The sequence below is a fragment of the Chanodichthys erythropterus genome, chromosome 11 (assembly GCF_024489055.1).
Source record: "Chanodichthys erythropterus isolate Z2021 chromosome 11, ASM2448905v1, whole genome shotgun sequence".
NCBI classification, from domain to species: Eukaryota; Metazoa; Chordata; class Actinopteri; order Cypriniformes; family Xenocyprididae; genus Chanodichthys; species Chanodichthys erythropterus.
The window spans coordinates 53719530-53734682 of NC_090231.1; the positions used below are offsets into that span (position 1 = coordinate 53719530).

Here is a 15153-nt window from a genome sequence, read left to right on the forward strand (position 1 = left end):
AGCACAAGGCTTCTGAGGCAACAAGAGGAATCCATTATGCAAATTGACTGTTATTTGCATAATGTCTTATGCCAGGAATATGCAAATGAAGCATATAATTTATGAGTGCCTGCATCTGTCTCGGAGTGTTCCCATAAGTTACAAAGAGAAGATTTATTTTTATTTTTTATTTTTCTTTCTCTCTGTTCTTTTTCCCAAACTGGCAAAGATGACAAGCATGGAAAACAAGAACAAGGTACATTCTCACAGGATGTGTGCCGTCAAAGAGTGAGAAAACTTGGCAGCTGGTGGCTAGGAGACAGGGGAGGGGACGTGGGGATGGCAGATATGGGGAAACTGGCACATTAAATCGCTTTTCAAAAGGGCGGTAGCAGAAGGCACTTTTCTAAAACAATTGATCGCGTTAGCGCGACAGAAAAAGAAAGGGAAATGCAAATGTCAACAAGCCTCATTTAGGGGGAAGTTGGAAGTTCCCTGCTGTCCCCCCACACTATTGGGTGCCGTCCTGCCCACTTGGCTGGGCGTGTGCCCCTCTGAGGAGCTGCCAGCTTTGCTTCTTTCCCCACAGGAGTGTCTGCGGAGTCATTCGTGATGTTGGCTGCGTAGTGCAGCTTAGCTAGAGAGAGGGAGAGAGAGAGGGACGTAGAGAGAAGCTTCACGAGGAAATGTAAATGCATGAGTACGTAAGTACGTGAGAGCACGGGCTCCTACAGCACCCAGGAATGCCAATGCTGCCTTGGCCAGCACTGCGATGCCGAGAGCGGGACCATCACCGGTTGTTGTCGTCGGGCATTCCCTGCTGTCTGCAATCTCGCTAATTCCATTCATTCTTACCTTTTGTGTTTGGCTCCTCGTAATCACTGGCCTGTTTTGCATACTTGATCGTGACACACTGTTGTAGAAAGCAGAGGGCAGGTGTGTGGTAGGAGAAAAATTTTTCTATTTTTTTGTTTTTGGTACAGTTGACTGGAAAAGTGATAATTGTTTTCTATATTGTTCATCGCAAGGCCTCCTTTCAAAGTGAACAAACTTCGGACGTTATTTCTCACCTACTGTCAAGTCGGAATTCTTCAGGACAACTTCAGGATTTTGCCCGTTTGTTGTTTCTGGAACTATTTCCTTTGGATTGGGATGAAGTTGGCATGATGCTGTGCTCACTTACCTGGATTACTCTTTCCCCCTTTTGTAATATTCAACCCCTTTTGTAATATTCCCACAGAATTATACAGCCAAGTGTGTACTTAACTGCTTTCAGAGCCCATTGTACCCTACATGACTGCTAAGACTGATGATCCAGAGGTCGTGTGGCAACTGTCTGGCAACTGCTCGGAGCAGTGTGTGGGCATCTGGATGGGTATGAGAGGATTCTCGGAGCCTGAGTGTTCGGGGCTGGAACTCTTGTCCTTGGTTTCAGAGCGATCTGATGGCTGTGGCGCTCTGTCTCGGCAGGTCTCCTACTCTGAGATTCTGAGAGCCATTGTTAATTAAAGCGACGAGATCATTATCCGCATTAATTTCATTCGCCTGGAAATTTTTGCTTTAAGATATGAGTTCGTTTGGGTCATGAATATTAGCGTGATGTAATTGTGAGAGTTTTTTTTTTTTGGTAATAGCAATTCCTTTTCTTTACATTGCCGTTAAGCTTTCATCTTAATTATGCAGAGCAGACGTTTCATTATTCGCTTGCATACTGATGAGATTCGTGGAGAAAATTATTTTTTTTTCACAGCCGTTTCTTGAATTAATGGTTTAAGAGATGATGTGTATTTCTTTTACTTTTTCCATTTTTCCATTTTTTTTTCTTCAAACACTATTTGTTAAAAAACAAAACAAAAAAAACATGAATGGCATTTTAATGAATACGGGACATTTCTAAACTGTAAAGTGGAATTTATATGGAACAAAAATAGTGTGACTATTACTTCCACACAATTATCAAGCTTTCTTTGTTTTTAAATGTTTTATTTATTGTCACATGATGCTTCTGTAAGCATAAACTGTATGTATCTTCATTTACTATTCCTTCATTTGTTAAACCAAAGAAAGACAAGTTTTAATGTAGTTTGGCTAAGAAAGGAGATTAAAGAATTGAAATACCTCAAATGATATTTGTTCTTTTTCCTTAAAAATACAGTGACAAGTCAAGAGAAAGACACACAATTTGTATGAATAAAAATGCTTGCTCATTTAACTCTGACATGAGTCAGCAGTTCACCAGGATACTAAAATCTAAACTTAAGATGGCAACCAACAGGAGAGACATTGGAATAAGAATTTGAAGTGAAATGTAACATTGTCTGTCAATAGTTAAATGATTTGTTCTCTTTATGTGCTTGAGAAATACTGTAAGAGCTGTAATGCTGAATTTGTGGAATTAGCTAATATATTTTACAAAAAATATGTATTGTTTAACAAATATTTTGTAAAGTAAAATAATTTAGTTTTAATTTTTAAAACTATTTTATCGCATAAAATAATTTTTAAATAGAAAAAATAATTAGAAAATAAATACTAATTTTGCTAGTGTAAACATTCATAATTTATACAATAAAATGTAAACATTATAGATCATGATAGTGTACCATTTGAAGTAATTCGTATGCACTGGTGTGCAACATAATCCTTAAACTGGACTATATGAGAACAATACACTCGCATACACAACAAAAAAATGTTCCTATGTGCAAGTGAAAATTAGCACTATTGCTGGGAAGGCTCTATAATTGTTCAGTAATTAAAATTCTTCTTCTTTTTTTTTTTACATTGCCGTTAAGCCATTGTCTTAATTTTGCAAAGCAGACAGTTCATTAATTGCTTGCATACTAATGAAACCATTCAATCAAACCTCTTCTAGCAGAAAGATTAACATGCTTTCTAAAATGGCCGCACAGTAATAATTTTTATCAAATATTTTTAGATTAGAGTTTCATAGAAATTGTTGTCCTCTAAATAAATAAACTAGTACATAAATAACTAAACAATTGTGTGCTTTTTTTTATTTAATTTTTTATTTTAAGTGACTCATTATGTTAAGATGAACTCACTTTTGGTGAGCCAATTTTAATGTGCACTGTACTCTCTAACACACTTTCAGATTCATTCGTCTTTTAACGGAGCAGTCGAGTGTGTAGCCTTGATTGTCTTTATGTGCAAAAAGCATCTCTAATCCTTGCTTCTTTGTAGCTTGTGTACTTGACTGCTTATGAAGGACACTAATGAAGATGTATACACAGTGTTTGGTAAGAAAAGAGGAGCCATGCCAGTGCCGCTCTGTTTAATTGTGTGTTGTGCAGTTTATTATCAGTATTTTATTTTCATTTCATGTAAAGCACTGTATGACTTTGGCCATGATTTGACCGTCTTGAGACAAAATTTTGAGAATCCTAAAAGATTCCGCTGATCTTGGGCCAAAATCTGAAGTCTTTGATCACTAGTTTGAGATGTTCGCCCACAGCTGACCATTGCGATCAAATTTTACCTTAGACGAAATTCTGGCAGTGTCAGAAATTTTGAGGCACAGTCTTGCATTGTGACTTCTCCTATGACAACGGTCAATTCAAAAACCAATAGGAGCGCAGAACCTGATAACGCAATTAGTGAAACAACAAACCATGCTAGAGAGGGTAACAATTAATCAGCGATTGATTAATTGTCGATAATAATTTAATTGATAAAACTTAATGATGATCGATTAAGCAAAGTCATCATTAGAGTATGTTGTTTAGTTACGCTTTATTTTACAGTGCCGTAGTTACATTGTAATTAATCAAATAAGTACTGAGTAATATTAATTAACTACTTGTACTTACTATAGAGTTACAGTTATGGTTAGGGTTTGGTTTAGGGTTAGTTACTTGTAATTATGTATAGTTTACTGTTATTACTAGAGTAAGTACATGTAGTAATGTGTAACTACAGCACTGTAAAATAAAGTGTTACTCGTTGTTTTGAGGTCCGCAAAACACCTGCAGTAGACACACGATGAAAAATGAAGCTAGCGCGCTGTAGTTACATATTTTAAGTGTATCGATGTCTTCAAGCCATGCAATGGATTAGGTAGGCTAGCTGTTTATTTTGAAACATAATTAACCAAGGGTCCGAAAAGCCCTCCAAACAAGTGATTTTACTTAACATAAGAACTACTTACTTGTGTAAATACCACAATAAAAGTATATGAATAAACAACAAGATCCTGGTTGATGAGTGATTATCTTCCAGCTGTGCGCTCCTATGGTGCATGATAAATCAAGACCTGTCAATCTTAGCGATCAATCCAATCCAAGCATGGCCCAGCTGTTAAACAGTGCCTGATTGGTCTCTACACATCGTCCCTACCCACTAGAACATGGGTGTTCTGACGCAATATGGCTGTCGTCGCATCATCCAGGTGGATGCTGCACGTTGGAAGTGGTTGAGGAGATTCCCCCTTCCATATGTAAAAGCGCTTTGAGTACCCAGAAAAGTGTTATATATACATGTAACGAATTATTATTATTATTATGTTATATTTTATTCTTTTTATATTTTTGTTAAGTGTTGGCCATATGGTCATATCTAAGCCTTTATGCTTTAAAATTTGTCCTCTGCATTTAACCTATAAGTTAGCTCACAACCATTAGGGGCAGTGAGTAGTGAACACACACACATACACTGGAAACTGTGAACACACACACCCGGAGCAGTGGGCAGCCATTTGCTGCAGAGCGATTGGGGTTAGGTGCCTTGCTCAAGGGCACCTCAGTCGTGGGTATTGAGGGTGGAAGAGAGTGCTGTTCATTCACTCCCCCACCTACATTTTCTTTCCACTATTGAGAATTGAACCCATGACCTTCGTCCGACTCTCTAATATCCCAAGTGTAAGTGCAGCTCACAGTCACCAAATGTGTCACAGATTAATGATTTAAAACTCTGGATGAGTCTTCTAGCCTGCGTTTTTAACATGTCTTGACTGCCGTGCAGTCTGCCATTAATGACACCTCGTGTTGTTTCAAACCCATAAGACCTTTGTACATCTTCGGGACACAAATTAAGATTTTTTTTTTTGATGAAATCCGAGAGCTTCCTGTCCTCTTCGACTGTCTTTGTCTATAACTCCAAAAAATTCTAATTGAAAATATCTAAAAAAAAACTGCAACATATCAGTGCCTCAGCATAACACTGTTGGCATTAAGCAAAAGTTTTAATGACTAGTTTGCTACTCTGGTTTGTGAAAATCAAATTTTATTCTTCTTTTGCTGTCTTCCATCAAGTTTTTCTCAGGTGTGTTTTTTATTTATTTATTTTTTATATAAATTAATGCTTCATACAATGTCTTTTCCTTTATTTCAGTTTTAGTAATTTTAGTACTTCAACTTATTTTATTTCAGTTAGTTTCTAATTAAAGTTCTTTTAAGTTTAAGTTTTTCATCTATTTCTTTTTTTATTTCAGCTTTATTTCAGTTAACAAAAACAATTTTTAAAAATTGTTTTATTTAACAGTAACAACGGCAAAAGCTTTCTTTTTTTTAAAATAAAGAATAAAGAATGATTAAAGTGAAATGTTGCTGAACCTTAGGTATAAGCCTGTTTAGGATTTGATTGTTTTTTTTTTTTTTATTCTAGCCATAAAGGGATATTATATATATATATATATATAGATAGATATATATATATATATATATATATATATATATATATATATATATTATATATATATATATATATAGATAGATATTTAATTTCTGTAACACTTTACAATAAAGTTTAATTTGTTAACATCAGTTAAAGGGGACCTATTTTGCAAAATTCACTTTGGACAATAAATGTGTGCTGGCAGTGTGTGTACACAACCACCCTATAGAGATAAAAATCCACCCTTTCCTTTTTTTTAATCCCCATAAATCATAAGCAGTGTCTCAGAACAAGCCGTTTGCAGGTTCCTGGCAGTGTGGCGTCACATTAACCACAGGCCCCACGCACGAATGTTGAGAGACACTGCCATTTTATGAAAAATATGACTGCACACTCACTTGCAAACAGTTTATTCACCAGTTTATTAGACACTGCCGTTTTAACATAGAACCGCCCTGAGCGAGTTCACAGCGAGTTGTACACAGTCCACCATTGCTGCATTGACGAGAATGTCTCCAAAACGTTTTAGGTGTTCTGTAGCTGGATGGATTAATCCACATAGCTCTATCCATTTACTCCCTGAATCTGAGCTGCTGAAGACGAGGTGGATTAATTTTGTTTCGAAATTCTTTTATGTCTGCGCGAATCATTTCACACCAGACTTTGTGAACGAATGTCAATACAAAGGGACAATACAAAACAGATGTTGGGCTAAAAAGTTGTTACTCAAGAGTGGATCAGTACAAACTGTTTGTGATCCATCTTACAGTCTCCAGAGTGATACTGGATATGGCAGTAATAAAGGTGAGAGCACTTTATTACAGTTCATCGGAGTTGATTTACGGATATAAACTTTACCAGTTTATTAAGCACCACCCTAAAAGGCATTGAATCTGTTGCGAAAGTTTTGTGTTGATTGCTATAGTTCTGCAGCAGTTCAGAGATTAAATGCCTGATGTGGCTCTGGTGAGTCTTTGATATCTTTTAGCGTGACTCGCGTTTCACAGGACTCGTACCCAAGCGCAAAGGTTTACTGTTAGCTGTAATGAGTGTTTCTCTGTACTTCGCTATGTATGTTGATGAAAATGCAAGGGAGAAAGAGATAATATGGATAATATTTTAATGCACTCTTGCACTGTGTTTTATTAAGCTCTTACAGAGATTTTCTAGGGTGAAAATGGATGCTTCATATTTTGTGTGAAGTACAAAAAACATCATAAAACTCATCGGTAAAGTTTTGTCCATCATTCAGACGGGGTCCGGTAGAACAGGCTTGTACTAATATAGTGGGTAAAAACAAGAAGACAATATAAGTTGTAACCATAATTTGTTTATTGAGATGTAACAAATGATGCCAATATATTACAGCAATATTATACAATAAAACCGTTAGATCTCTTTTAACATAATAACAGTAAACTAAACGACAATAAAGGGGAAAAAATAAAATACAAAATACAAAAAGAGGAAAAAAAAGGCAGTTCAGATACAGACAAAGAAGAGTTGAAAATAGTCATACAAGAAGCAGGTCATTATATAAAAAGGGGTAATTTAGGAAAAACAGTAAATGGTTAAATGACTAATGGTTTGGTAGTAATAAAATGTGGATGGAAATACGTTTGAGAATCAAGATATTTTACCTCTTTCAACCTCACTCATTATATTACTAAAATCTGAGTTTGAGATAAAGGATATAAAGGGTTTCCAAATATTCTCAAATAGGGACAATTTACCTTTTAAAATATATGTAATCTTTTCCTTTGACAAACAAAAAGACATTATTAATCCACTGTACAACAGATGGCCTTTCCACTTTTTTCCAATACATAGCTATTAGACGCTTTGCTTGAAATATAAAAATATGTCAACAAGTTTACGAATGCTACTACAGTGTACAATATTTTCTGGAAAAAAAAAAAAAAAAAATCTGGATTCATTGGAAGATTAACAGATACCATCTGAAAAATAAGTAAGACTACCTCTTTCCAAAACTCGTGCACCATGGGACAACCCCACATGCAATGCAAAAGTGTGCCTTTATCAGATGTGCATTTAATGCATGTGTCTGGATTGTTCTGACAAATTTTGTTTAACCTAACTGGAGTAAAATACGTTCTCATAATCCAGTTGTACTGTATTAATTTAAGATTACTGTTAATAGTTGGTGCTTGAGCTTTTATACATATATTTTTTTCTCAAATATCTAAGGAAATGTTCATTGTTAAATCTTCTCTCCAAGAGATCAATTTGGATTCTGAAGATTCTTTAGAGTATGACTCTAATAATTTATAAAACATTGATATTAAACCTTTAGATTGGGGTGACTTCGATAGTAAAATTTCAAGAGGAGTCTTACTGGGTTTTGTAAGCTTTGTACCTTGGTGAGAAGAAACATAGCCCCTAAATTGAAGGAATTTAAATAAATGTTTTTTTTTTTGGGAATATCAAACTGTGCCACAATCTCTGCAAAGGTAATTTCCTACATAGTCTGATCTAGCTGGTTTAAACTCTCATTTCCCCATATTGGGGTAAAACATGAGAAAGTATTGGTCCGACCTAAATAATTATGCACATCACACCAGACTTTAATTGTATTAATGAGAATAGGATTAAGAGATACAATATCTTTGCCTTTACGAAGAGTTTTGAAATCTGTTGAATAAAGATAAAGATTAAAGGGTAATTTTGACTTTATAAAGAAAGATTCAATGTCCAACCAAGATGGGCGGGGTTCAGAAGAAAAAGAGTATAAAATAAATCTCAATGGCACTTAGGGCTGCACGATTAATCGTAATTAAATCGAAATCGCGATTTGGCTTAGTGCGATTATGACATTGCAAAGGTTGCGATTTTTAATGATATAAATATGTACACAGCGTGTTAGTGAAGAGCTGCTCTGTGATCAGTTGTAAATGACGCTCCATCTGAGAGCACAGCATTAGAAAAAGCAACACGCGTCAAATATACAAACTTTTCAAACATGAGAAGCCTTTATGAACTTCTTTTCTAACAAAAGACAACATTTAATGTGTTTTTACTCCAAACTCACTTCATAACGTCAGTTGAGTGTTTGAAATAGCATTTTTATTAGCATTGGATTATAAATATACTTTATTATTACAGAAATACCTGAGAAGGCTTGAAGAAAACATGTATTGTTGCAGTCGTCTGTTTATTTTATTCATGTTTAATCAATCAAAGCATTTCTACCTTCTTTTTATTCAGTCACAGCGATAGCATGATGCCCACTGGGGAACAGCGTTTGTTATATCGCGTATATTTGGATTATTTGGAGTATCTGCTCAAGGGCGCCCTCCGGCGTCCAGTATGAAACAGACATGTTTATCGCCAAGTAATTTCACTCAATCCTATTCAGGGTAAAAATAGGAAAAATAATTCCTCTCTCTAAAGAACTTTGAGGGAAACACATAATTAATATGTTTTCTCCAGCGTACATAAGTGTACAGGGTTTTTTTCCCCCCACAGTGGATGCATTAGAGGCACGTAGTTCATATTAAATAAATTTTTATCCTGATAATATTTGATAAATCCTTAGACCTTTCTAATGATTTATAGACATACTGCTTGCATATTAACAGGTAACCCCACATTTTGTCATACAAGGTTTAAACATTATTTTCTAATTATTATAGTTATATTTATAATTAAATACTAATGCTGAATACTTTGATAATAAAAGTTATTACAACAGTAATATTTCTAATTTGGTTTAATATTTTTATTTAGCAATAATGATAATAATAATGATAATAATAAAAATAATTAGTCAAAATAATATATTAGCACAACATTTCGGGCCAAATTATGCAGCCCTACAAACAAGCAAAACAAGCCTGGTATATATATATATATATATATATATTTTATATATATATATATATTTTTTTATTTTTATTTTTTTTCATTTGTTATATAAAATCGCATTTTAAATTGCAAATCGCAATTTTAACCAGAAAAATCGCAATTAGATTTTTTTCTCCAAATTGTGCAGCCCTAATTGCGCTGCCCAATAATACCACTGTAAATTAGGAAATTGGAGACCACCCCTATTGTGTGGTAAGTATAATAATGGCAAGCGAATGCAAGCTCTTTTATTATTCCATATAAAATCATTGAATAGTTTCTGAAGTGACATAAAAAAGGAGGGTGGAGGACACAGAGGAATATTTTGAAAGAACTACAGTATTTTAGGTAATATGCTCATTTTTATTGCATTTATACGTCCAATTAGCGATATGGGTAGACTTTTCCATCTGTCAAAGAATTTCTGAGGACATATAATCTACACTGGCTGTGATTCTAATTCCTAAATAAGTAAAGGAGTCTACTATATCAAATTGAGTAACAACTGGTAGTTGACTATCCTCCTTATTCAATAAAAGAATACATGATTTAGACTGATTAACTTTATAACCAGAGAAGTTACCAAAATTTGAAAGAAGTTGTATTAGGGAAGGAATGGAGTGGGCCAAACTTGTTAGGTATCAAATGACATCATCTGCATACAAAGAAATACATATATCTGTTGTGTTTAATCTGATGCCTAGTATATTACAGTGAGACCTTATTGCTATAGCAAGAGGCTCAATTACTAAAACAAAAAGAAGTGGTGATAGGGGGCATCCTTGACGAGTGCCCCTTTGGATATTAAAAGCCCTAGAGGTTATACTGTTAGTAAGTATTTCAGCCATGGGATGCGTGTAAGGTATCTTAATCCATTTACGGAGAATTTCTCCGAACCCAAATCTTTTCAAGACCTCAAATAAATAGGGCCATTCCACCCTGTTGAAAGCCTTCTCAGCATCCAGGGACAGAATGGCCATATCAGAAGCTCCCTTTTTAAGATATAAAATGTTAAGCAGAGTTCTAACATTATGGAGACCTTGCCTGCCTTTAATAAATCCATTTTGATCTCGATGTATTATATTGGGTAAAAGTACCTCCAGCCTCCTTGCCAGAATTTTACTCAGTATCTTAACATCTGTGTTAAGTAATGAAATTGGCCGAAATGATTCACATTTAGTATTTATTTTATTAGGCTTAGGAAGTAATGTAATTAGAGCATTTCTGAAAGAGTCTGGGAGAACACCATTTTCAAAAGATTCTTTAAACATTTCTAAAATTGGTGGGACAAGTTTTCTTTTAAATTTCTTGTAAAAGTCTATGTTAAGACCGTCTGGTCCCGGTGTTCGACCCGCTGTTAAACTATCAATAGCCTCTTCTTCTGTTAAATCTATGTCCAGGGAAAATTTTGCCTCTTCAGAAAGACTAGGTATGGAAAGACTATCTAAAAAGGTTGTTTGTGCACCATTGTTTGAATATTCAGAGGTGTATAAAGTCTCGAAAAAAGCATTTAAAAATATTGTTTATTTTAGCCAGGTCACTTGTGATATTCCTCTTATTATCTTCAATAGAATTTATTGTTCTTTCAGATCGTTTTTGTTTAATTCTCCAAGCAGTTTCCCCGCTTTTTCACCTTGATAATAATAATTTTGCCTTAACATCATAAGACTGGCAGCTGCTTTTTTGGCAGATACTTCATTGTATTTAGTTCTAAGAGTTAACCATTCTTGATGAATGGTTAAATCATCTTTATCTAAGTTTTTTTCAATAAGTTTAATTTTTGTATCGAGTGTAGTGAAAACTTTAAAAGCTTCCCATCTGATACAGGCTGAGGTTTATGTTGTGTTAATATCAAAATACATTTCTATCTGTTGTGTGATATTTTCACAAAATGTTTAGTCTAGGAGCCATTTAGGGTGAAATCTCCATATTGGAGGATTACCTAATAACGTAGGGTCTTTATAAGTAAATAATATAGGGGCATGATCTGAAATTACTATTGTATCATAAAGGCAATCAGTTATACATGACATAATTGTTGCTGAAATAAGACAATAATCAATTCTGGAATAAGACGGGTGTGTTCTAGAAAAGCAAGAGTACTGAATATCTTTAGGATGTAATTGTCTCCATATTTCTAATAGGATTAAGTCCTTTATAAAATAATGAAATGATCTTTCTGGTCTGTCTATGTGACTGATCAATGCCAGAAGAACGATCTCTAATTGGGTCCAGTGTACAATTGAAATCCCCACCAATTACATTAAACCCAGAAAGGCTGGATAAAGTTAGAAAGAGGTTACTATAGAATTTTGGGATGTCCTCCATGGGGCCATAAATATTGACAAGAATCAATGATTTAGATAATAAAGTCCCTTGAACAATTAAATATCTTCCTGATGGATCCTGTATTATCTTAGCTACTTGAAATGGAATTGATTTATTGACCATTGTAATAACCCCTCATGCTTGAGAACTAAATTAAGCTGAAAAAACTTGACTATTACATATTCTGCAAATGTCTTTAGACATTAAATGTGTTTCCTGGAGAAAACAATTTTAGACTGTAGCTGCCTTATCCTTGTCATTACTTGTTTAATTTTAGTAAAAGTATGCAGCCCCCTACAGTTCCAAGAAATAAACTTAACCCCAATAATCCATGCCATATCTTATTGCACTAGATTGCAATATTCTCCTTTGTTTTAAAACAGAAAATCACCTTTACCTTGTGACAGTAAAAAGTAAAACTAAAAAACATAATTAAAAACACTAACCAATAGAAACATTTAAACACTACAACTGTGAGTGGCTGAGAAACACCAGCAAATCCACACACTACTTTACTTCTAACTTCCCCCATCTAAATAGTTTGATAAATAACATCCCACCTGAGCTCCGCTGAAATTGCCTTATCCCCTTATAAAGAATATGTCTTATTGATAATCGTCCGTTATTCACATATTCCTGAGCATGAACAAATGGTTAAAATAATGTCTCAAAATTACATATTCGTTAGAAAGACGTCAACTTTGGACTTCGCGATCATCACTCTTGGCGTTGTATTCCTGTCCGTATCAGATCTTCGCATACTGCCAATCCTGTGTGCCCTCTCTATGGCCAGGGGTTTTCGTAGTGCCTCAGGTAACCAGCTTTCTAAGAAAGCACATGCGTCACTGCCCTCGGATTTTTCTGGTAAACCTACGAGTCTCAGGTTGGAGCGTTGACTACGATTCTCAAGGTCATCTATTTTCCAAGTGAGTGCTGCAACTTTCTTTTCAAGTGCGCTGGTTGTCGACTGAAGTGTCCTCCATCTGCGCCAATCTTCCAAAACACTCCGCAAATTGATTTTTAACATCTTGTACAGCTGAAAGGACGGATTCAAATTGAGAAGCCATGTCAATTCTCACTGAATCTATTACTCCATAACTCGGTGATGAGTTTTCTATGCCATATGCAAGCTGCGACCCTTCTTCCAGGCCCTCGGAGTCCGACACAATATCGGTTGCTTTTTTCGCTTTCTGTTATGCTGGTTTGGGCTACATCGCAGACAACATTCACTTTGAAAACAAACCGTGGACGAATTTTAAAGGAAACGGGTAAAATTCAAGAAAACTTGACAGCGGAACCTGCATCTCGTCAACAGGTCGCCATAACCGGAAGTCCAAAACTATACTTGTTCTATCTCCATTCAGCATATATTCGCAGTTTCTTACATTATAGTGCGTCCTGACTGAATCCTGACACCCTGTTAGGTCGAGCGCAGCAGCTCATTTGCATTTTGAGCTAAATCTTGAGGTCCCCTTTAATTACATTAGTAACTAATCTTAAGCATTTATAATTCTTTGTTAATGTTGATCACATTTAAGATCAAAAGTTAACTAACATGAACATGTTTTTTAAATAACATTAACAAAGGTTAATAAATGCTGTAAAAATATAACGCTCATTGATAGTTCATGTCAGTTGATTGATTAACTAACCATATTTGATACAAACCATATTTTCTATCCCCCTACACTACCCCTACCCCTTAACTTACCCATCACAGGAAACTGCACATTTTTACTTTCTCACATAAACTCATTCTGTATGGAAGCCCGTTTCCGCCACTAAAAAAAAAAAAAAAAAAAAAACCACTTAAAAAAAAAAAAAAAAAAGCCACTAAAAAAAAAAAAAAAAAAGATTAATTGCGACTTTTTATCTCAGAATTGCGAGTTATAAAGTCAGAATTCTGAGATATAAAGTCGCAATTGCGTGATATAAAGTCAGAATTCTGAGATATAAAGTCGCAATTGCGTGATAAAAAGTCAGAATTCTGAGATATAAAGTCGCAATTGCGTGATATAAAGTCAGAATTCTGAGATATAAAGTCGCAATTGCGTGATAAAAAGTCAGAATTCTGAGATATAAAGTCGCAATTGCGTGATATAAAGTCAGAATTCTGAGATATAAAGTCGCAATTGCGTGATATAAAGTCAGAATTCTGAGATATAAAGTCGCAATTGCGTGATATAAAGTCAGAATTCTGAGATATAAAGTCGCAATTGCGTGATATAAAGTCAGAATTCTGAGATATAAAGTCGCAATTGCGTGATAAAGTCAGAATTCTGAGATATAAAGTCGCAATTGCGAGTTATAAAGTCAGAATTCTGAGATATAAAGTCGCAATTGCGAGTTATAAAGTCAGAATTCTGAGATATAAAGTCGCAATTGCGAGTTATAAAGTCAGAATTCTGAGATAAAAAGTCGCAATTGCGTGATAAAGTCAGAATTCTGAGATATAAAGTCGCAATTGCGTGATATAAAGTCAGAATTCTGAGATATAAAGTCGCAATTGCATGATAAAGTCAGAATTCTGAGATATAAAGTCGCAATTGCGAGTTATAAAGTCAGAATTCTGAGATATAAAGTCGCAATTGCGTGATATAAAGTCAGAATTCTGACTTTATTTCTCGCAATTGCGACTTTATATCTCAGAATTCTGACTTTTTCTCACTACTGTGAAACGTTATTTCTCACAGTTCTTACTTTGCTTGCGTTTCCTTTCATTGCGACTGACCATCAGGATTACTGCTTTGTTATTATTATACATTAAATAGAGGACATCATAAAGGATTATTTCTAGCGCCGATTTACCAATAAAGAAATATTGAATTTACTGGAGGAGACACATATAGATTAGTCTCCGGACATATGCATTACGCAGGAATATGCATATAGAATGTTTCTACGGTAACCTTGTACACAGCGTTTCAAGGAGAAAAAACAGCTTTTACTTCCATCTAGTGGGCTTAATACTAAAACAACCAATACCTATCATGTTTCATTAACTTTGCAACTCAAGGGTAGAAATAGAATCATGCAATTCTGCAAATTACAGTCGAGGTATTTGGACAATAAAAGTTGTTTTTAACAGAATGGATACACTAATGAATTTTACACGATAATAACAATATCATAATAATCATAAGAAGAAGAAGAATCAGCTGTGGCGGAGGCGCAATAAATCAGACAAAGCTGAAGTGGCACATTTTAATACATCCAACAGCTTCAGACTTCACGGCAGCACGTCTATCGTTGGATGCGCTGTTACAGACAGAGATACTGACCATCAGTTAATTGCAAGAAAAAAAGTCAGAATTCTGACTTTTTATCACGCAATTGCGACTTTATATCTCA

At 34.9% G+C, this 15153-nt stretch overlaps 1 protein-coding gene across 1 annotated transcript in view; it reads left to right on the forward strand.

Annotated features, from left to right (window-relative positions):
- Positions 1-1272: 1272 nt before the first annotated feature.
- The window catches only part of LOC137030786 (polyamine-modulated factor 1-binding protein 1), a 216858-nt gene continuing 202977 nt past the window's right edge, over positions 1273-15153 (forward strand). Inside the window, exon 1 of the mRNA XM_067401220.1 lies at positions 1273-1449. Coding sequence (XP_067257321.1) covers positions 1273-1449 — 177 coding nt within the window. The remainder of the gene's footprint in view (positions 1450-15153) is intronic.